Source organism: Ursus arctos, unplaced genomic scaffold, assembly GCF_023065955.2.
Source record: "Ursus arctos isolate Adak ecotype North America unplaced genomic scaffold, UrsArc2.0 scaffold_24, whole genome shotgun sequence".
NCBI lineage: Eukaryota > Metazoa > Chordata > Mammalia > Carnivora > Ursidae > Ursus > Ursus arctos.
This window is the reverse complement of record NW_026622919.1, coordinates 22,282,082-22,303,403: the sequence shown is the minus strand read 5'-3', so window position 1 is coordinate 22,303,403 and position 21,322 is coordinate 22,282,082. Positions and strand designations below refer to the sequence as shown.

At 57.7% G+C, this 21,322-nt stretch overlaps 1 protein-coding gene across 1 annotated transcript in view; it reads left to right on the top strand.

The window, feature by feature from the left end:
• The window catches only part of ARHGAP23 (Rho GTPase activating protein 23), a 68,270-nt gene that overhangs the window by 34,520 nt on the left and 12,428 nt on the right, over window positions 1-21,322 (top strand). The window contains 13 exon segments of the mRNA XM_048212372.2: window positions 1,319-1,474; window positions 1,702-1,813; window positions 1,984-2,041; window positions 3,282-3,425; window positions 8,715-9,032; window positions 10,398-10,459; window positions 10,715-10,845; window positions 11,458-11,579; window positions 11,978-12,133; window positions 15,758-15,836; window positions 17,992-18,065; window positions 18,322-18,411; window positions 19,184-19,309. Coding sequence (XP_048068329.1) covers window positions 1,319-1,474; window positions 1,702-1,813; window positions 1,984-2,041; window positions 3,282-3,425; window positions 8,715-9,032; window positions 10,398-10,459; window positions 10,715-10,845; window positions 11,458-11,579; window positions 11,978-12,133; window positions 15,758-15,836; window positions 17,992-18,065; window positions 18,322-18,411; window positions 19,184-19,309 — 1,628 coding nt within the window.

The following is a 21,322-nucleotide window of genomic DNA, read 5'->3' as shown; positions in this document are numbered from 1 at the left end:
ACCCACCCACTCATCATTTTTCTTCTTTCCTCCTCCCTTTCTTTCTCCTTCTTCCCTTTGTTCATTCATTTCTCCCTTCTATCCCTCCATCTTTTTTTCCTATCTTCCTTTGTTCCTTTCACTCTTCATTCCTTCCACCCACCCTCCATCCATCCATTCATCCAACAAATATTTGTGCCAGGCCCTGTGTGAGGCTCCGTGCTCTCCTGGAGCGGGTGGTCCAGCGGCAGGGACAGATAATCGAAAAAGAACAACCCCACAGGGTGTGTGTATGTGATGGGAGTACAGGGAGCTCGAGGAGACAGAGAAGGCTGACATGGCCTAGGTTGGGGTGTGGTAGCCAAGGAGAGAATCTTGGAGAAAGGAGATTAGGGCTAAGACTTGAAGGATGAGAAGGAGTTAGTCAGGGGGAGAATGTTCAGGGAGGGAATAGAATATGCCAAGACCCCGAAGTGAGAGAGGCAGGGTGCCCTTCCAGGTCATCAGAATGGGTCCAGAGGGGCTGTCAGTCTCTGGGGAATTTGGACTTTATCCTGAGAGCAGAGGGGACACTGAAGGTTTGCTGTCTGGGGAACAGATGTGGAATAAAGGAGAGGCCAGGTGATTCCCAGGTTCCTGGCCTAGCTGAGGGTTGTGCCTCACCTCCATATTGGCAATGAGAGTGGAGCAGGACGAGGTTTAGGGTTTGCTAACTGTATCCATGAGGATGCATGATGGGCTGGGTCTGGGGGCTTGAGAGAAAGACCAGATGTGAGATCATGAGACCGGGAGCCAAGAGCCGAGAGACGGTACCTAGAGCTGAGTTTGGCGAGCTCACCCAAGGTGCAGTCGTGGGAGTGAGGGAGAAGAGACCTGACCAGGAGAGGAGACCCAGCCCTGACCTCCCCTGGCTGACCTTCGGCCTGAGGAGGCAGACACAGCCTTATTAAGTTCCTGGGCTGGGGGGAGAGGTGAAGCCTTTATTTTCAAACTACTCCCAGTCTGAGGGAGAAGCATAGCACCTGCCCACAAGCCCCCATCTGGTGGAGAAGACAGTCTTTACCCTTGGGAGACAGACTCCTAGTCCAGGAGCCCAGTCTAGGGAGGGTGGCTCGATCTCATGCCTGGGTCACCTCGGTGTGAAGGGGAAGGCAGGAGCTGAGCCTCCATGCTCACAGTCTGGAGGGGTAGGGGGTCCCTTGGCCATGGACCTATTGCCAGCAGGGCCTTGGGGGACTTGACCTTGGGGATGTGGTCTGGGCCTGGAGGTGAGGCTGGGAGTAGGGGCGGGCAGGTTTAGCTTTTGGCCACCTTTATCCACCGTTCCCTCTGCTTGCAGATGAACCCACCAGCCCCAGCATTGACCTCCAAGCCAAGCATGTCCCTGCCTCTGCTGTGGTCTCCAGCGCCATGAATTCAGCCCCCGTCCTGGGCACCAGCCCATCCTCCCCAACCTTCACCTTTGCCCTCGGCCGCCATTACTCCCAGGACTGCAGTGAGTGCTCCCTGAACCCCAGCCCTGTCCTCCCCCTTGCTGCCTAGTCCTCGGGGGTCTCTGCTGGGCCTGCTGCCTGATGTCTGGCCTTTTCCTGCTGGCTTCTGCTACTCCTGGGACCCCATGGGTAGAGTCACCTCCGGGCCCGGCCCAGATGGGAGGGCTCCGGGAAACCCCCCACCCTGCCGCCCTGCTGACCCTGTGGCCCAATGTGGGCGGCTTTGCAGGCAGCATCAAGGCCGGCCGCCGCTCCTCCTACCTGCTGGCCATCACCACAGAGCGCTCCAAGTCCTGTGACGATGGGCTCAACACCTTCCGGGAAGAGGGCAGGGCTCTGAGGTGAGGATGGGCTGCGGCCATCACGGCCACCCCACTGGGCTCTCGGCCTCGTGGTCCTCTACACACCAGGGCAATGAGTTCCCTCCCTGGAAGGCTCCTGAGCCTTGGGATTCGGGGGGAAGTCCTAGCTGTGCTTCCCACAGCCCTCACACTCCGTTCTCACTCCCCAGGCGCCTGCCAAACCGAGTTCCCAGCCTGCGGATGCTGCGAAGCTTCTTCACTGATGGGGTGAGTGGCGAGTGTGTGTGGGGGCGAGAGTGTCGGGGGTCAGGGAGTGCCCGGTGCCTCAGCTGTGGAGCCCAGGGGCCAGAGATGGTCTACTCCTGCTCCTGTCTCCCCTCCCCCGCTCTGGGCCCGATCGCCCTGGCGTCAGCCGTGTGGGCTCCGGCATCACTTAGAGACACCTGCACCCTCGCACCCAAGGCCGGGGCCCTTGCCGTGCCCCCGTCTCGAATGCCCTTTCCACACACCCCTCCGCGGCCACATGACTCATTTGGTTACTTTCTTCAGGTTTTTTGAACTTCTCTGAGATTTTTAGCCTTTATCCCTGACATTTTATGCCTCCCTGCGGCACCTCGGTTTTTCTCCTCCGCCCTCCTCGCGTGATACAGTTGACGCGTCTGCCTCTTTCCTTGCCTGCGTCCCCACTAGCATGTACGCTCTGCGAGGACAGGGAGCTCGTTCAGCTTGCTTGCTCCCCGTGGGTACCTGAAACTGCCCGCCCTGGGCGCCATCGGGCAGGATCTGCGTGGCGTCTTCAGGGCGCAGGGGACACGGGAAAGGAGGGTGACCCAGGATTGAGAGTGATGGACAGGCTGGGGTTCCCAGGCTCCTCCCCTGGGGACCACCTGGGGTCAGTTCTGAAATGGCCCTCACTCTTTGTGATTAGGGACAGCCTGGAAAAGCCATTTGATTTCAAACCCTCGGTATCTTTGGTTCATTTGACACCTTGAGGACATCGTCACCTGGCTTACTCCTTATCACTTCCTCTGCTTACTTAACTCTCCCTTGACCTGTCACTTCTGTTGCTGGAGTCGTGTTGACACTATCACTTCCTCTGTTTAACTCCTTGTGGGCATGACTACCTGTTCCCCTAACTCAGCCTCTGTTGATGTGCCTACTTCCTCTGTTTATTTAACTCCACGTCGACACAATCACTTCCTCTGTTTCCTTAGTTTCTTCAAGTCTATAAAATGACGGGAGGTTCCAGACTGGCTTTTCTAGCGTGGTGAGGCATGTGGTCGGCAGGCCACGGCCTTTCCTCCTTTCTGGCTTCCTCAGCCCATGGGTCCCATGGCCTCAGCGCAGAGGTTCCGAGAGGGCAGGAGGGGCCCGTGAGGCCGCACAGCACAGCAGAGCGTTGCCCAGGCATACCCCGGGCCCGTGTGGCTGCGGGAGGCCCATGGGGCTCCTGGCATGCTGGTACCGTGGGAGCCCCCCTAAGTTGCCCTCCGTCGTCTCGCTGCAGTCCTTGGATAGCTGGGGCACATCCGAAGATGCCGAAGCTCCCTCTAAGCGCCACTCGACCTCTGACCTCTCAGACGCAACCTTCAGCGATATCAGGAGAGAAGGCTGGTTGTATTATAAGCAGGTCCTCACCAAGAAGGGGAAGGTAAGGTGCTTGCCGGGATGAGGTGGAAGTGGATGGAAGCCGTCTCCGGCAGAACTTTCCGGCTTCTGCACCCACCCACAGCCTCTGGAGCCTGAGAGGCCCAGCAGAGGCTGTAGCACGAGGGGTGGAGGTTAGATGTCAGGAAGAACTTCCTGGGGGACCCAAAGAACTCATGAAAAAGAGGTGAACCAGAGAGATGGGCTCTGCTGTGCGATGGGTCTGGTCAGTGTGCCTGAAATTCAGACAGAACCACCCCACAGTGATGCTTGGTTGGCACATCACCCCAAAGAAGGACACGGGGGCTCACGGAAAATAAGGGAGCAAGGCCAGAGTGATTCTTTTAGAGGAGCTGAGACCCCAAAAGAAGGCAGGGTCTTGCAGGACGAGGAGAGATTTGAGTCTCTATCCCAAGGGCCCCTGAAAGCACCGGGGCCTCTTATCATTTGGCTTCCTGGGGAATGAATTAGAGAGGGGCCGACCCGAGGCAAGAAGACCCATTAAGAGCCACCACAGTGATCCAGGTGAGCAATGAAAATGGCTGGGCCCGAGGGTGGCCGGGGGACAAACAGGATCCCAGCGTGAGAGGGCGGGGCCCCTGGGTCCACGGAGTGTGAAGGGCTTTCCAGGCCGTGCTGCGGCTGAGGAGGAAGGAGGAGACGCAGCAGAGCTGAGCAGACTGGTTAGCATAAAGCTGGGCTTGGCCCTTGACTGCATCAGGCCTTGCTGGGGGGAGCTGGGGCGACTCAGCTGTCTATGACTCAGTTTCCTCGTCTGTAAATAGAGCTAACGACAACCCCTGGCACATACACCTGTTGCCGAGGATTAAACGAGTTGACCTGAGCTAAAGTGTACCCGGGGCCTGGCCCAGGGAGCTCTTCTCCTGCTGTGATTCGAATTTTCCACCCTGCCTTCTAGGGGTCTTGTACCTGGGGAGAGAACATAAGCTTTGAAGTCAGACAGACTTGGAGTTCCTGCCCGGCCCCTCATGGCCAGCATAAGGCTTTGGGCAGCCCCCTTCACCCCTGTGCCTCACTTTTCCGATCTGTACGATGGGGACAGGGTTATCCTGCACCCTGGGCTGCTGTGAGGTGAAGTGAGCTGGGGAGGCCAGGCGGGGCAGGCGTTCAGCCGTGCCCTCGTCCAGTCCGTGGTAATGACCGAGTGCCTGCCGTGCTCCCGACTCGTGGTCGAAGTTCTGGGTATTTCATGGAGAGGCAGCCAGGCCAGTCCTGCCCTGCTGGGCCTCAGGGCGAGCTGAGAAAGCACGTGGTGCATAGTAGTTGCCAGTGTGTGACTGTTATGGGGGAGGAGGGGAGCGGAGCGGTGTGTGGTAGGTGACCCCAACCTCAGCAGGGTTCAGGAAGGTGTCCAGGAGGCTGTGACATGAAGGGTGTGTGAGAATCCACAAAGCAGGGAGGGAGGGGAGTGCTCTGACAGCGGAGACACCCTCCTGGATGGTCTGGGGGAATGGAGGGCGTACTGGGTGGCTGAGGGCCAGGCCGAGAGGGGGAAGCCGAGGCGGGGAGTCTGGCGCCTGCTTGCAGGGCCTCATCCCCCACAGCAAGCCTTTGCAGGGGTTCCGATGGGGGTGGGAGGTGTGTAAGCCTAGGAGGCAAGGGTCACGTCTGTGACAGGAGAAGACAACGCCATCGCTGTTGTCCAGGTGAGCGAGGGTGGGGGCCCTGACCCAGCTCCTGGCATGGGGCCGAGGGGAAGGCACAATTTGGAGAGATTGAGGGAGGCCGTGCCTGGGTTTGCTGATGGCTGGGAGGTGAGAGACGATGGAGGAGGCAGATGATGGCTGTGGGGGTGATGGGGCCTTCCCCTGAGCCACAGGGCACTGAGGGGCAGGTTTGGTGAGAGGACACCAAGGGTTCCTTTGGCGACTTGTGGAGTCCAAGGGCCCTGGGACATGGAGGTGTCCTGGGGACAGAGGCTCCAAGGTCGTGGCACTTTGGAGGGAGTCCATCAGGGTATGCACGGGCACGTGCCACCACAGGTTGGGGAGCACCGAGGGAGAAGGCAAGAGACTGGCTGTATCTTGAGAGGACATGGGGAACGCAGGCCAAAGAGGAAAGCCAGCAAGATGGCAGGAGGGGTTGCCTAGGAGGGGCAGCAGGGGCCAGCTGTGTGAGCTGAGGAAGGGGAGCCAGTGCGGACAAACCCTTCCAGCCCAAAGTTGGAGCCCCTCAGAGGGCCTGGGGAGAAGGCTGACTCCTGCCTGCCAGGTAGCCTGGCCCCCAGCTCTGGATGGCCCCCGGCTGCCCCACCACAGCGTCTCCTGGGCAGGGAGGGGAGCTGGCCCCTTCCTGCTCCCTGGCCAGTTCTGGAGGACAGGGCCTTCGCTCCGGGCTCGGCCAGGACCTGATTTCATTTGTCCCCTCGGTGCTGTGGCCTGGGAGTTAGAAGAGGGGTCCTCAAGTCAGCTTCAGGCCCTTCGTCTGTCCAGGGAACTGGTTGCCAGCCAGATGTTGTCTGCTCCAGCTAGTCTAGCCTCTCCTGGGTAGCCCCCACCCAGCCCCCAGCCTCGTCCGGAGGCCATTTGCTGTCGGGCAGAGGGGGGCGGGTGTGACAGGTCCCTGCAGTCACAGACCTCACACGTGAGCCGGATATAACCTTGGAGACCAGCTGGTACACTTTTCATTTTACCAGTAGGGAACACTGATGCCAAGGGAGGGGCCTTGGCTCGTCCAAGGTCACCTAGCTGGTTCGGTCTCAAAGGGGCACCTTGCCACCACCTCACTCTGATATAAAAAAAAAATCCCCTGGAGGGCCAGGCCGTCTCCTGCTCTGATGATCCTGTCTGGGTCCTTCAGGGCCAGGGCCAGGGCCGGGGCGGGCAGGGCTCATGGCCACACGTGGCTGTGTGACCTGCCGGCCGTGGAGCTTCCTCACCTGGTTTGTGCGGAGGGCAGAGGCCCGTGGTGGGTGAGGAGTGGTAGGCAGGCTACCAGCCCAAGGAAGGGAGCCTCGGTCTGATGGGGGAGATGGAGCCCCTGCCGTCAGTGTGCTCCCAGGATGATTAATTCATTGATTCAGTGACTATTGATGGCACTTACGCTGCGCCCGGAGACGCTCTAGGCTCTTGGGTGGGGACATGAGAAGAGAGACAGGCTCCCTGCCCCAGGAGCTTCCCAGTTACTGGAAAGATCCACAAGCAGCAGCATCACGAGGCTGCAGTAAGCACTCAGGGAAAAGGAACTGGGTGATGTGAGTGCCTTGAAACGCGGAGATAGCAGGAGCTGCCTTTAGAAAAAAGGGTCAGAGAAGGCCTCGCTGAGGAGGTGATACTCGTGACATTTGAGCTCAGACCTAAAGGGCAAGAGGGAGGCCACATGGAGAAGGGAGAGAAGGGACTCTTGGCAGAAGTAACAGCTGGAGCAAAGGCCACAAGAAAGGAAAGGGCTGGCTTGTTCGCTAGAGAAGGCCCCTGTGTCTTGACACAGTGAGAAAGAAGTCGGTGGAGAAGTTGAGTTTGGAGACGGAGGGACACATCACAGAAGTTCTTAGATTTGATTCCACTGGCGGCAGGAACCCACGAAGAGGGTGCTAAGCAGGGGAGAGACAGGATCTCATTTACATTACAAAATGGTGGCTGCAGGGCGCCCGGGTGGCGGGTGGCTCGCAGGTTAAGCATCTGGCTTCGGCTCAGGTCATGATCTCGGGGTCCTGGGATGGAACCCTGCATCGGGCCCTGCTCAGTAGGGAGTCCGCTTCTCCCTCTGACCCTCCCCCTTCTCGTGTTCTTTCACACTCTCTCTCAAATAAATAAATAAAATCTTAAAAAAGAAATGATGGCCGCAGGGGCGCCTGTCTGGCTCCGTCAGTAGAGCGCGCAACTCCTGGTCTCGGGGTCATGAGTTTGAGCCCCACGTTGCGTGCAGAGATTACTTTAAAAACATGGTGGCCGCAGCTGCTGGGTGGAGAGCGGATTGCAGGAGGCGAGGGTGGGGGCTGGGAAGGTTTGAGTAGTTGTCCAGGTAAGAGGTGCTGGTGGTGTGGACAAGGTGGTAGGTAGCCAGAAAGATGGAGACAGGCGGTATTTCGGAAGCAGAACAGCTGTGACATTCTGATGGGTTGGGTGTCAAGGGAGAGGAAAGGGGAGGGGTCAATGGCAACTCCCAGGTTTCTGGGCGTCTGGGTGGATTTACTGAGCTGGAGAAGTTGGAGGGGGTGCTGTGGAGAATAAATCTGATGAGAGAAAGCAAGTGCCCCTGGGTGAGCAGGTAGTGTGCCGAGCGCCTATGGGACGTGCAAGTGGGGACACAGCAGGCGGTGGGAGGTGCAGGACTGTGGCTGGGGGTTGGGGGGATGCCAGACCGGGGTTACATTTGGGAATCACCGTCAGCAGACAGATGGGATTTAAAGCCACAGGCACGGATGACATCACAGGAGAGGCATGCAGGGAAAGGGGAGCCCAGGACAAAGTTCTGGAGCCCCTCCGCCCCTTCAGGGCAGGGTCTCAACCTCAGCTCTAGTGATGTGTGGGGCCAGGTGATTCTTTGTCGTGGGGGGCTGTCTTGGACATCGGGGGATGTTTAGCGGCATTTATGGTACTAAATGCTGTAGTACTTCCGCAGGTGTGACAACTGAAAATGTCTCCAGACAAACGTCCCCTGGGCACCATTCGCCCCCGTTGGTGAGAGGATGTTGGGGGAAGGAAACCAGTGGAGAACACCGAAAAAGGAGCCAGTGGAATTAGGAGGAAAAACAGGGACCCTGGGGTCCCTGGTGCCAAGAGAGGGGGTTTAGAGAAGGAAGGAGTGGTGGGCTGGGCCACATGCCTGAGAGAGGATAAGGCCGGAGAAGCCGCCCCTGGCTTGGGCAACACGGGGGGGCCTGGGCGGCCAGGATACTGAGTAGAGCCTTGAGCACGAGACCAAAGAGCGGGGAGAGCGGCTGCAGTGGACGATTCGTGACCAGTTTTGCTGTGCAGGGTGCAGTGTGTGGAGTAGGAATGGTTTTACTAGGATTTTAGGTAAGGCGGGCCATGCTGGGCCCGCGGCTGCTTCTGTGGGGCATTGCGGGTGCCAGATGCCCTTGACGCTCGTACTGAAAGATGCTAGTATTGAAAGGAAGGTGGGGGACCCTCTGGGGGGGTGGGGACCGAGAACGATGGGTAGGGGTGTCCAGGCAGGGGAGGGGCGGGGCGTGGGGCGGGGTCCCCACCGCTGTGGCCGCCAGCAGCTCTCCTAGGGCCCCCCTCGGGCTGTGGGGGCGGGGAGGGCAGGCCTGGCCGCTCACAGCCTCCCCCCTCCCGTCTCTCCCCCTCCCCGTGTCTCCCTGCAGAAAGCGGGCGGCGGCCTGCGCCAGTGGAAGCGGGTGTACGCCGCGCTGCGGGCGCGCTCGCTCTCGCTGAGCAAGGAGCGGCGGGAGCCCGGGCCGGCGGCGGCGGGGGCGGCGGCGGCCGTCGCAGGTGAGGACGAGGCGGCGCCCGTCTGCATCGGCTCCTGCCTGGTGGACATCTCCTACAGCGAGACCAAGAGGAGGCACGTGTTCCGGCTGACCACCGCTGACTTCTGTGAATATCTCTTTCAGGCTGAGGACCGGGATGACATGCTGGGCTGGATCAGAGCGATCCGAGAGAACAGCAGGGCCGAGGGCGAGGTGAGGGCCCGGCCGCCCACCCGGGCCGGGGAAGGCGGGTGTGGTGTGTGGGGGGGGGGGAGGGGAGGCCCCCAGGGCCGCCCCTCACCTGCCGTGGACCTCCTTAACCTCGCTGAGCCTCAGTTCCCTCGTCCATAAAATGGGCTAACAGGAGCACACCTTGCAGCTCCTCCCACTTGGGCTTTGGTGTGAAGAGAGAGAGCATGCAGACAGTGGCTCCCAGAGCACCTGGCACCCTCCGTGTTCCCTGGCTGGCAGGAACAATAATAACTGGAGGAATGACACTCATTATTATTATTATTATTATTATCATTATTAATTATTATTATTATGCCTTGGGAGGGCTCTGGCACAGAGAGGTCAGCTCCAGGCCAACCTCAGGTCAGGGTTCAGGACGCAGGGGCTTCTTCTGGAGGGGATTACAGAAGGGAGGTGCCCCTGGGCCAGAACTGTGGCTGGCACTGCTGCAGGGGCTGGCCTGTCAGCGGGGCATGAACACATTGACCTTGGGAGGAGGCCAAGAGGACTGGCCTTTGGCAGCAGGCTGCACTAGTTGAGCCAAAGGCTTTGGCAGGCATTTCAGAGTAATTTTTAAAAGACGCCCCCTCTTGGGCAGCTGCCGCTTGCACACCAGGAGCCCGGGCTGGGGTGTCCGCCGCCCCTTGCCCCCTCAGCCAGGGGCCGGCACAGTGGTGCCTCGGCACCCGTGCACGAAGTCATGTGGGGGTCCTGGGTTCAGGGGCTGGTCCCTGCCCGAGGATGGTGGGCCTGGGCCCTGGTCCACGTGTGCACCTGCTCTGGCCATGGGAGGAGGGGCCCTGGTACACAGCCCCTAGGCCACAGACCCTCTCACTGAGGGGAGACCCGTCCTCTTGCTGAACCAGGCTCTGTTCTCCTCAGAACATCATCTTTCCTTACTGTAGGGAGGAAAGTACCTGGAATCTGTGGCCCCTGCTCTGGGGGCCTGGCTGGGCTGTTCCCAGCAGGGCAGAGTCAGGGGGTCCCAAGTGACCTTCATTGTGGCAGCAGCTGCCGATCACGGGGCACTTTTCTGTGCCTTGCCGGGATGCGATCAGCGCTACGTGCGTAATTCTGCACCCCAACCCCGAGGTTGCCAAATTATCTCCTTTGCTGCTATGGAAGAGACTGAGGCTCAGAGAGGCTAGTGGGTTACTCTAGGTCACGCAGCTGGTGAGGGGGTGCTGGGGAGTCCAGCCCCAGTCTTTCTCGCTCCAGGGTGTGAGCCCTCCAGCTGGCAGATGGAAGAAGGAGGGGAGGCGAAGCGGAGGTGGGGTCTAGGGATGAGACCTGAGTTGGCTGGCTGTGGGCACTGATGGGCTCTATTTCTTCTTTCCTCTCCTCCAGGACCCCGGCTGTGCCAACCAAGCTCTGATCAGCAAGAAGCTTAATGATTATCGCAAAGTGAGGTGAGGCCCGGCTCTCCTGAACAGTCCTGGCCACGGGGCGGGGGCCGTCCAGATAGAGGCCATGCTCCCGGCCCACCTTGAGGCCTGAGGGCAGCCCCTGAGTCACCCTCTGCTGGGGGCAGGCAGGATGGCAGGGGCATCGAGCCCACTGCTTCAGGGCTGGAGAGGGAGGTCCAGAATGGTAGGAGGCTAGGGCGGGCAGCATGTTGGGTCACCCCAGATGAAGACTTCTCCTCTCCGCCTTTTCCTACACAGCCATAGCTCTGGGCCCAAAGCTGATTCCTCCCCCAAAATCTCTCGTGGCCTGGGGGGCCTCAAGTCTGAGTTCCTCAAACAGAGTACTGCACGTGGCCTCAGGACTCAGGACCCTCCCGCAGGGAGCAAGGGTAGGAAGGTGGCTGCTAAGGGGGTAATGTGTGCGTGTGTGCGCGCGTGCGTGTGGGATGGTGGGGGTCGGCCCTGTGGGTCTGCACGGGAGCCGAGGGTGTGTGTGTGTTGGGCTCTGTGTGCCTGTGGGTGTCGGTATGCCTGTGAGGGTCTGGCGGCTCTCAGAGTCTCGGGGCTGGAAGGGCCTGGAACCTGATTTCCCTCCATGACATCCCAGCTGGGTAGCTTCCAAGTCTCTGCTTGTGTCCCTTCAGGGGCAGGAGGCTCGTCCTCTCTGGAGGCAGCCTTCTTCATCTTTATACACCTCGGGCTATTAGAAAGTTCTTTCTTTGGTTGTATCACAATCTATGGCCCCACCTTGTTGTTTTAGCCCTTGAGACCACATAGAAGTCCTTACCTACTCTGAGGCCTGTCTCCTCAGGAATACACACCCTCATCTCTTAGGCCTTCTCTCAGGATATAATTTCCCATCAGCCCTCCGCATTCCAGTTGCTTCTCTGATGGAGTCCCCATATGTCCAAACGTGGGTGAGTGTGTGTGACCAAGTGCGGCTGCTGCCCCTCCCCAGGCCCCCAGCTCACGCTGGCTTTGTCTGCCTTTCCGCACCCCAGATGACAGTGCTGCCCCTCCCAAGACCCCCTGGGGCATCAACATCATCAAGAAGAACAAGAAGGCAGCCCCCAGGGCATTTGGGGTCCGGCTGGAGGAGTGCCAGCCAGCCATAGAGAACCAGGTGAGTCCCCGCCATACTCCAGCACGAGCCAGCGGGGAATGGGGGAGCCCAAGGCACAAGGGCCGGAGCTGAGGGACTCTGGCACCAGCTCCCCATCTCATCTTGCAGCCACAGCGGTTGGAGGGGTGGGGGAGCACCCAGGGAGGGAACAGCAGAGCTGAGGCAGAACCCAGGACCCCAACTCCCAGCTGGTGCTCCCTTGCAGACCTTGGCGAGGCTCTGGTGTTCCGTCTAGCCCCCAGACTGGAGGCCGTGAGGGCCTTGTGTCCCCCCTGCACGGGGTTCCCCGCAGCAGCTCTGGCCTGGCTCTGCTCTTGGCCTTCCCGCCTCTTCTGGCTCACGGCTGGGGAATCTGGCCCTTCACCTTCCTAACATGCCTGCCCTGCCTGTGTCCCCAGCGGGTCCCCCTGATCGTGGCCGCGTGCTGCCGCATTGTGGAGGCACGGGGGCTGGAGTCCACGGGCATTTACCGAGTGCCGGGCAACAACGCAGTGGTGTCCAGCCTGCAGGAGCAGCTCAACCGCGGGCCCGGTGACATCAACCTGCAGGATGAGGTGGGTGCGGCGGGGGGCGGAGGGGGCGGAGGGGGCAAGGTGCTGTGTGTGTCTCTTGTGTTCCTCAAACCCTGCGATGTGCCTGGCTGGGGGCCAGGGCCCCAAGGTGGGCGAGGCAGGACCTGCCATGGCAAGCCGGTCCTGGGGATGGCCATCACCCCCCACCCCGCCAGCTAAAGCCCGAAAGACACACGGTCCTGGTTGAGGAGCCCTGAGGCAGAGGCTCGCGAGCAACAGAATAGTTCTGGGGGCCTGGAGGACAAACAGCGTTCACTAAATGCCCGTGAAAGCCGGGTAGGGACCTCCCAGGCTGAGAGAATGGCGGGGGGCAAAGGCGCGGGCTCTGAAAGGTCGCCAGCAGTCAACTCACCTTCCCTGGAAAGGGCCAGGTGGCAAATGCTTTAGGCGTTGGTTACCACGTGGTCTCTTCCTCCTTCTCCTCGTTTTTCTTCACAGCTCCTTAAATAGGTAAAAACCCTTTCTTAGCTCAAGGGCCGTACAAAACGAGGCCGCTGGCTGGCCTTGAGGTCCGGGCTGTGGTTTGCAGACCCCTGGCTTAGAGGGGAAGCATGTGTCAGCACCCAGCGCTTCCAGTGGTTACAGCAAGGGGGGGGGGCGGGGAGGGGTGCTGGTTGGGTGAGACAAAGCCAGCCGGGGAAGGAATCTGACAGCCACGCTTAAGAGCTCGCAGAAGGCTATATGTCAGTCACAGCTCAGTAAAGCTGGAAAAGAGCCAAAAACATATTTCAGTGTGAAAAAGAAAAATAACAGAAGTATTTGCAGCAGGGCCAGTGTTTTTCAAACTGTGTTCCCCAGAGGAGCTGTGAACTAGAGTAAATCTGCTTTGTTCTGTTTTTTAATGTCAATTATTTCCATATTGGGTTTTCCATGTTTGACAAAAGGGGCTCTGCAGAGAAAGATGTTCTGGAAAACCACAGATCTGGGCAATGAAGTCCCAGGAGTCCCATATGGTGAAGTTTTATGTGATACATGACAGTCTTCTTGCCCTTGGGGAGGAAACGGGGAGACATGACATGTGGGATGGTGGCCAAGAGAAAAGGCTGATCTCGCACCAGGGACCAGATCGTGTGATGAGGAAGGAGAAGATGCTGAGGGCTGGAGCAGGTGGGAAACTTGAGTGTTGGAATCGTTGAAGGATGAATGGGAGGGGGCAGGTGGACGAGAAGGCAGTCCAGGCTGGGAATGATGGCATTTTCCAAAACCCCAGAGGAGGGTCTGAGTGTGGATAGAGAGAACAGACCCACCTCCTTCCTCCTTCCTGGGCTTGGCAGCGGGGAGGGTGGGACCCAGAGCAGGAGGCAGAGGGCTTTTGATGGCTCCACTGAAGCCTTTGACCTTGATCCAGGAGACAATGGGGAGCCTTCACTTGTTCTTCAGCTGGGGAAGCATCAGTGAGAGTGGGGTCTGCTCTAGCTTACGCCTGATGGATGTGAATGAGGGAGGCCCAGAGCAGGGCATCTACAGGAGAAATTGCTGTTATGTGGGAAGTGCAAGGGGCCAGGAGGACACGGTGGTCCCAGGGGAATAAGGAGGATGGGAGCTGCATGAGAGGGAGGAAGGGGGGGCAGGGAAGAGCCCGTATTTGAGCTGGGGGCTGATGGTATGTCTCTGGAAGAAACTGGGGAGTAGACCGGAGAGGGAGGATGTGTCAGGTTGGGGCCCCGCTGGATTTGGGGTGATGGCACTGCCCAAGAGTGGACGGAGGGTGGGTGTGGTCATGCTGGGGCACAGAGTGGGACGATGGAGGGAGCTGCTAGATGGGCAGAGGGTGGGCAGCAGGTGTCCCAGACTCTGCATGGGACAGAGGAGAGGGTTCGGGGGAGGCTGGGGATGAGAGGCAGATAGGTGCACATGGGAGGGGTCCAGCAGCCTTGGGTTTGGCAGTTGGGAGATGAGAAGAGCAAGGGCCTCGGAGCCAGGCGGTGATGGGGCAGGTGGCAGGAGCTGCACCGGGTAGGGGTGGGTATGCACCCAAGCACATTCTCTGGGCCTTAGCCAGGAAGAAGCATGGCCAGAACTGGGGGGCAGCTGGCCCAAGTCAGCGCCCAGAGTGTGGGCACGCCGAGTGTGTTGAGGGTATGGTTTTGTCTCAGACATCAGTCCTGCCCTTTGTCATGCGGACTGCTGGAAATTAGTGTTGCGTTTGGTTTTTTTTTTTAAGATTTTATTCATTTATTAGAGAAAGAGTGAGAAAGCATGAGCAGGGGCGAGGGGCAGAGGGAGAGGCAGACTCCCTGCTGAGCAGGGAGCCTGATGCCAGGACCCCGGGATCTGAGCCTGAAGGTAGGTGCTCAACCGACTGAGCCACTCAGGCGCCCTGGAAGTTAAGTGCTGTGGGCAGGGTGACGGTAACTCCTACTGAGCCTGAGGGGAGGGTATTGTTTGTGGGATGGTGCGGCATTCAGCTGTGGACCCATTGTACAGGGGTGTATGTCGTGGAGCTGTACGTCTTCGTGGAGAGCGGTACCTTGTTTTCCCGGCCTGAGTTACTCGGAGCAGTTCCCGTCAAGTCTGTTACCCTTGACTTTGTGCAGGGTGGTGGTGCCCCCTAGTGGTCAGAGGGGGCAACACCCGGCCGTGCTTCATTCGTTCTTGCATTCAACAACCCATTTATTTAGAACAGGGTTTCTCAATCTTGACACCATGGGCAGAATAGTTCTTGGTCGTGGGAAGTTGTCCTGCGCATCACAGAAAGTTTAAAAGCATCCCCGGACTCTATCCCCTGGATGCCCGTGGCACCCCCCCAGTTTTGGAAACCAAAGTGGTTCTAGAATTATCACCAAATGCCCCTGGGGGAGTGATTCTGCTCCTGGGGAGAACTACTGACTTAGACCATTGAAGTGCCGGGCTCGCTGAGCTCACTAGGTGGTAGGAGCACAGAGGGGGTTGGGACAGACAGGATCCCTGCTCCTCAGGGAGCTGCAGTCCCTCCAGGCAGATAGACAGGCCCAAGGAGACAAATGCATGCAACAGTGATGAAGTGTGGCAAGTACCACGGAGGAAACAAAGTCAGGGTTGCTGCATGGTTGACAGGGCGGTGGCAGAGGTGGGACTGTCAGGGAAGGCCTCCCGGAAGCGGTGACATTTGGGCAGGGTGAGGAGCCAGGCCTGGGAAGGCAGGGGAGGGAATCAGCAAGTGCAAAAGGCCTAAGACAGGAAGGTGCCAGGCGTGAGCGGCTGCTGCATCATGGATAAGGAGGGGGGTGTCCAAGGATGACTCCCTGCTAAATGGGGAGCCCTGGGGGGGGGCAGGAGGGAGCGCTAGTAGGCGCAAAGAGGTCCAATCACCAAGGAGGTGTTGCTCACTTCTGTCCCACAATGCTGGCACCAAAGAAGGTGTCTGGTACTTTCTGTGGGTAGGCAAATGTTGGAGCCCGCTGGGCTTGCTGGAGCCGCGAGGGGTTGGGCCAGTTGGTCAAGGGGCCAGGACCCAGCTGGGGACTGTTCTGCCACCACCACCCTGATGAGTCTTCTTAGCCCAGAGATCCCTGGTCTGGGCGGAGCTGTGAGTGTACCCCAGGGAGGGCCTGGGCTGGACCAGCATGGAGGCGTGGGCACCCCACTGGGCCTGCCCGGGGCCTGACATCTTTGTCCTCTCCCCAGCGCTGGCAAGACCTCAATGTGATCAGCAGCCTGCTTAAGTCGTTCTTCCGAAAGCTGCCGGAGCCTCTTTTCACCGATGGTGAGTAGCAGGTGGCAGTGGAGGGTGGGAGGAGGAGGAACCCTGTCTGTGCTGCACTCAGATCACTTTTTAAATTGGGTTTGTTGGTTTTACTCTTGGGGGTTTTGTTTTAATGCAAAAGAAACACGTGCTTGTCACAGACTTGGTATAGATACAAGTAACGCAAACGTCCCCGTCCCCAGAGGTTATCCGAGCACTATCTGAGCATTGGCTGCGTGCCAAGCACTGCTCCCTCCAACGGCTCCATGAGGCAGGTGCCGTGATCTCCCCTGTACAGATGAGGAAACAAAGATGAAGTGATTTGCCCAGGGTCACACAGGTTGTAAGCATCAGAGCCAGCGTTCGGCCCCAGGCATCTGGCTCCAGAGCCCAGCTCTCGACCGTTTGCTGAGCTGCTTATTAACGGCCTGTCGGTCCGTCGTGTTTCCTCCCAGACCCTTTGACACGCATGACAGAGACATACATGCAGATACAGGGTTTGGAGTTGGGCAAGTTCACTGGTTCGCTGCCAAATACTGAACATCTGGCTCTCAAGGGGAAAAACCCTTGATTCTTAGCGTTTTCCAGTCTCCATGGTACAGATCTTTCCACCGTAGCTTATTTTAAGTTACTGATAGGCCGCCAGCAGCGGGGCGTGGAGAGGAAATCAACACTCCGGCCCTCAGGAGCCGGTGTGAGCGGGCTCCAGCACACCACTGGTGGGGTTGTCCTTAACAAAAGGAGGCTTGTAATTTTGAGATTCGTTCGTGTCTGTACAAAGACCTCTACCTCATTCTTCTTTTAAATCAACCACATAGTAGTTCATAGTCTGAATAGACTATAATTTGCCTAATCACTCCCCTATGGATGGATATTTAGGCTGTGTTCAAATTTTTGCTCTTTCCAAAATGGTTGCAACGACTTTCCTTAAATGTGTCCCTGCACGCCTGGATCGGTGTCCTTGAGGTAGATTCCTAGACGTAGAATTTCAAGGTTAAAGTCCCGGTCGGCATTTTTGAAAGCCAATGTCAAGTTGCCCTCTGAGAAGAAGGCCCTACCTCACACTCTTGCCAACAGCATAGGAGAGAATTTGCTTCCGCACACCCCCATCAACCCTGGATGTTATCACTATTTTACATTTTTGTTAATTGGAAGAGAAGTGTCATTGCATGACTGTTTTCATTTTTGTTTCTTTCATTACTAGGAAAATGAACTATCTTTTCATGAGCTTGTTGGCCTTTTCTGTTTCCAGTCGTCTCCTGTTCAGACTGTGTGCCCATTTTCCTATTGGGTTGTCTTTTTTTGTATTGATTCGTAGGACACAAGCTCTGTATATTATAGGTTTTAATCCTTTGTTAGTTTTTGTAGATGTTTGCTCCTGGTCTGCCATTTGCCTACTAACTTTGCCTTGTAAGGAATCGGAAACAATTATTTTAAGTGTAGTCAAAGCTGTTGGTCTTAAACGGATTCTGCATCTCACATTTAGGAAGGCCTCACGATTGTGAAGATATTTTTTTGTTTTTCCCAATATTTTAATGACTTTTACTTTTGGCTCTTGTAATGCAATTAAATTTGTTTGCATACTATGTGAGCTGGAAATGAATTTTTGTTCCTCCAACAAGATAGCTAATTGTCCCAGGGACGTGTATTAACACCTCCATCCTTCCCCACTGATTTGAAATACTGCCTTTGTCACATAGTAAACATCCACGTGGCCTGTTCCCCTCCTTTCTTTTCCTTATCGTTGGTCAGCTTTCTCCTTGAGTCCCACACTGCTTTGGTGGTGCTGTTTTTAGTACGTTTCAGTATCTGATAGGGCACGTCCCCCCTCGTCATTCTTCCTTCACAAAATATCCTCAGCTATCCTTATGCATTTATTCATCAGATGAATTTTTGAATAAGCTTACCAAGTTCCCTTGGGCTTCTTCTAAAAGGAGTTGAGGGCATCTTGACCCAGGCGGGGTGGGCATCTGGAGGCTGAAAGGCCCCTCCCTCCTTCTGGATAACCTTCTTTTCTGATCTTGTGGTGTCCTTGTCCCGGAGCCTGGGGCAAGGACCCGTCTTCCAGTATCAACAGGCAGCTCAGGCCCAACTGGAGCAGCCTGGGCCCCCTCAGCTTGGAAGTGGGAAAAGGGACCGCCTGCCGCCTCTCTAAAGAGTCTTCACTGTGTTCTAGACAAATATAATGACTTCATCGAGGCCAATCGCATTGAAGACTCCAGGGAGCGGATGAAGACGCTGCGGAAGCTGGTAAGGAGGCGGAGACACCCTTCAGCTGGGAGAGCACCACTGCCCTGGGAGGCCTGGAGTCCAGTGCCACCAGTTCCTTCTGTGACCTTGGAGAGGCCCCTCTCCCCTCTGGGCCTCAGTTGCTCCATCTATCCAACAGGGCTGGTTAGAGGGTGGTTTCCAGACCCCCAAAGTATGGCAGTGGGACCCCCTGTGGGGCGTGGGGGGGAGGTGGGGAGGCCATCACAGCCCCATGCCCCTTCTTGTTCCCACCCAGATCCGGGATCTCCCAGGACACTACTATGAAACACTCAAATTCCTCGTGGGCCATCTGAAGACCATTGCTGACCACTCGGAGAAAAACAAGGTAGGGGGACGCTGGCGTGGAGTGTGGGGGAAGGAAGCATGTAGGGTCCTCTCAGCATATTCTAAGCTCCCCCAGGTCAGATAATCCCAAGGCCCTCTAGGCACACTCTCCTCAAAAGTCATTCTGTCCCCACCCCACCCCTCTGGCTTCTCCCCTGGAGAGCCGTCTCCTCAGTTTCTGAGGGTCTCCCAGCGGCAGAGAGCCACAGTCCCGCTGTGTCTGATGGAAGTCTATCCTCGGATCTAGCTCGAATCCCTTGCATTGCATTTTTCTTTTCTTTTGTAAATCTTTAAGTAATCTCTACACCCAACGTGGGGCTCGAGCTCACAACCCCAAAATCAAGAGTCACAGGCTCTACAGACTGAGACAGCCGGGCACCCCACGTTGCATTTTTCTAACCAAACTTCTCGATCTTCTGGTCCTGCAGCAGGGAAAATGAATGGAGCTATAGGAATTCTCCCAGTTTTAAAATACCTTTAGAACCTCCCGCAGGTCCCTATTCTGGGATCTCTCACTGCTAGCACAGTACAGGTGAACAGGTTGGGCACTGCCATAGGCTGCCAGGCCTGGGGCTGAGTAAGGCTGAAATCTGGCCTGTGCTCTACTTACCGGGTATCTCCATGCCCAGCAAGGAGGTGTCTGTCCCCTAAGCCAGACACAGCTTAGGATGTGGTTGGGTAGGGCCTAAGGGGCCCACAGTGAGGGAGGCCTGGGGAATGGAGGTCAGAGCTCAGGGGGTGTGAACGCGGACCTGCTGTCCTCCCCTGCCCAGATGGAGCCCAGGAACCTGGCCCTGGTCTTCGGGCCGACGTTGGTGAGGACGTCTGAGGACAACATGGCGGACATGGTGACCCACATGCCGGACCGCTATAAGATCGTGGAGACGCTGATCCAGCACGTAAGCTGTCCCACCGGGCTGTGGCATGTTCCCCCGCCATCTCGCTCCTGCGCGCCGGGGGGGGGGGGGGGGGGGATGTGCTCAGGGAAGGAGGAGGCAGTTTAAGCAAATGCTCCTGGGCTGTTGAATGCCCTTCAGAAGCGATGGGCTTCGTTTCTGGACCAAACAGGAATGGATCCTAGAATCCCTGTCTTCTAGGATGTTTCGTCCCCAGCAGGAGAATCAGGAAGCTCCTGAGCTTCCAAGATACGTGTGAGGGTCAGAGGATGGAGAAGGTCAGGGAGGATGCTGCTGGGTTGGAGAGCCGCGGGGTGAATGCAGGGGCGCCTTCAGAAGGTGGTCCCCAGGAGAAGTATCCTGGCAGAAACAGGCAGACAGGTGTAGGGGGTAGGGGCAGAACTCTGCCTTGCCGGACCCACTGAGGCTTCAGGGAGCAAATGGTGATGCCCAGGGGAGAGGAGGTGGGTGGGCGGATCAAGGGCAGAGCAAGGGCTGAGGCAGGATCGTGCACTTGGGCTCCGCATGCCTTGGGCTGGTTTCCTCCCTTCTCATGGCTGCCTGGAGGCACCACCAGCCCAGAGTCTCTAAGGATACTGGTTATTGTCCATGACGGGACGAGAACGCAGAGCAGCCAGCAGAGGGCGCAGGAGGCCTTGGTCCTCTGGAGCCAAACCCAGGACAGCACCGCCCCCTTCTGGGGCCCTCAGGGATGTTTTTATAAATCCTAGATTCTCCCTTTCCAAATCTTCCTATGGCCTGTAGATGGAACAGACCCCCTCCTGCCAGGAGAAATAAGACCGGCAGCTCGCCAGGGGAACGGGGTCCTGGCCTCTGCAATGTCCCAGATGCTTTAGGGAGGGGAAACCAGGTCATGCTACTTCCATCTTAGAGATGAGGAAACTGGTGCTCAGAGAGGCAAAGCGACTTGCTCAAAATCCCACAGCTACTAAGTGACAGGATTGTAAGCCAGCTTCGTCTGACGAAAGTTTATGTTTTCCTCTGTCCCTGCTGGGAGGGAAGACTCCTGGGTCCGTCTTAGAACTGACTTGGCTGGCCGGGGACAGTGAAGTGAGGCAGTGGGGTGGACTTTGGTCATGCTGACCGACCCTGTCTGCTTATCTCCTTCCTTTACTGGGTGGTCAGGGCTCTGAGCCTCAGCAGGAAACATCAAAGCCTGTACTCGTGCAAACAGTGGGACCACCAGCCCGGGGGCCCAGTCCAGAGCTGTGAGGGAAGCCAGGGCCGCGGGGCAGTGTCAGGGATCCTGGTGAGGCCTTAGTCTGGGGCAGCTTATCTCCCTTGGGAAAGTTCATCTCCCCAACCCAACAGGTAGCCCCCGTGAGTGGGTGCTTGGGGGGGGGGCCGGTGCGGAAGAGAGGGAAGCTTTCCCCATGGCTCCTAGAGAAGCCCCCAGAAGCCCGAGGCCTGTGGTCAGCTGGGGTGTTAGGAATAGTATCCTTTGGAGAAGGGAGGCCCAAAGTGTGTCCCCTCACCCTCCCCTAGGCTCCCAAGAGGGAGTCTCCAGCCAATGGCAGCCCCTCCTTTGGGCAGGGTGGCGGGAGGAACAGATCTGTCTCCTTCACAGGAATATTCGCAGCGCCCAGCCTAGTGCGTGGCACAGAGCGAACCCTCAGGGATTGTTGAGTGAGTGAATGCATGAATGAATGAATGAGTTGCTTTTGAAGTTCTACCCGTCTGGGCTTTCCCACTCAGAGATTCATTCCTGGGCACTCATGGAGCTGGAGACGCTCCACTCTCTGCCTCCGTGGCACTCGAACATGATCAGCCTGGACAGTTGTCAAGGGAATGAGCTACCCCCCCTGCAGTCCCCTGGAGCCCACTCACCCACATTTGCCAGTGTCTCTGTGGTCCAGAGTCAGCGTAGTCAAGAGCCCAGGTCGGGTAGGACTTTGGCCGAGAGCACCCCGACTCTGGCTCTGAGCCTGTGGCCAGTCAGTGGATAGTTGAAGGTCGTGGGTGACATGACCTCCTGCTGGACTAAGAGCCTCAGCC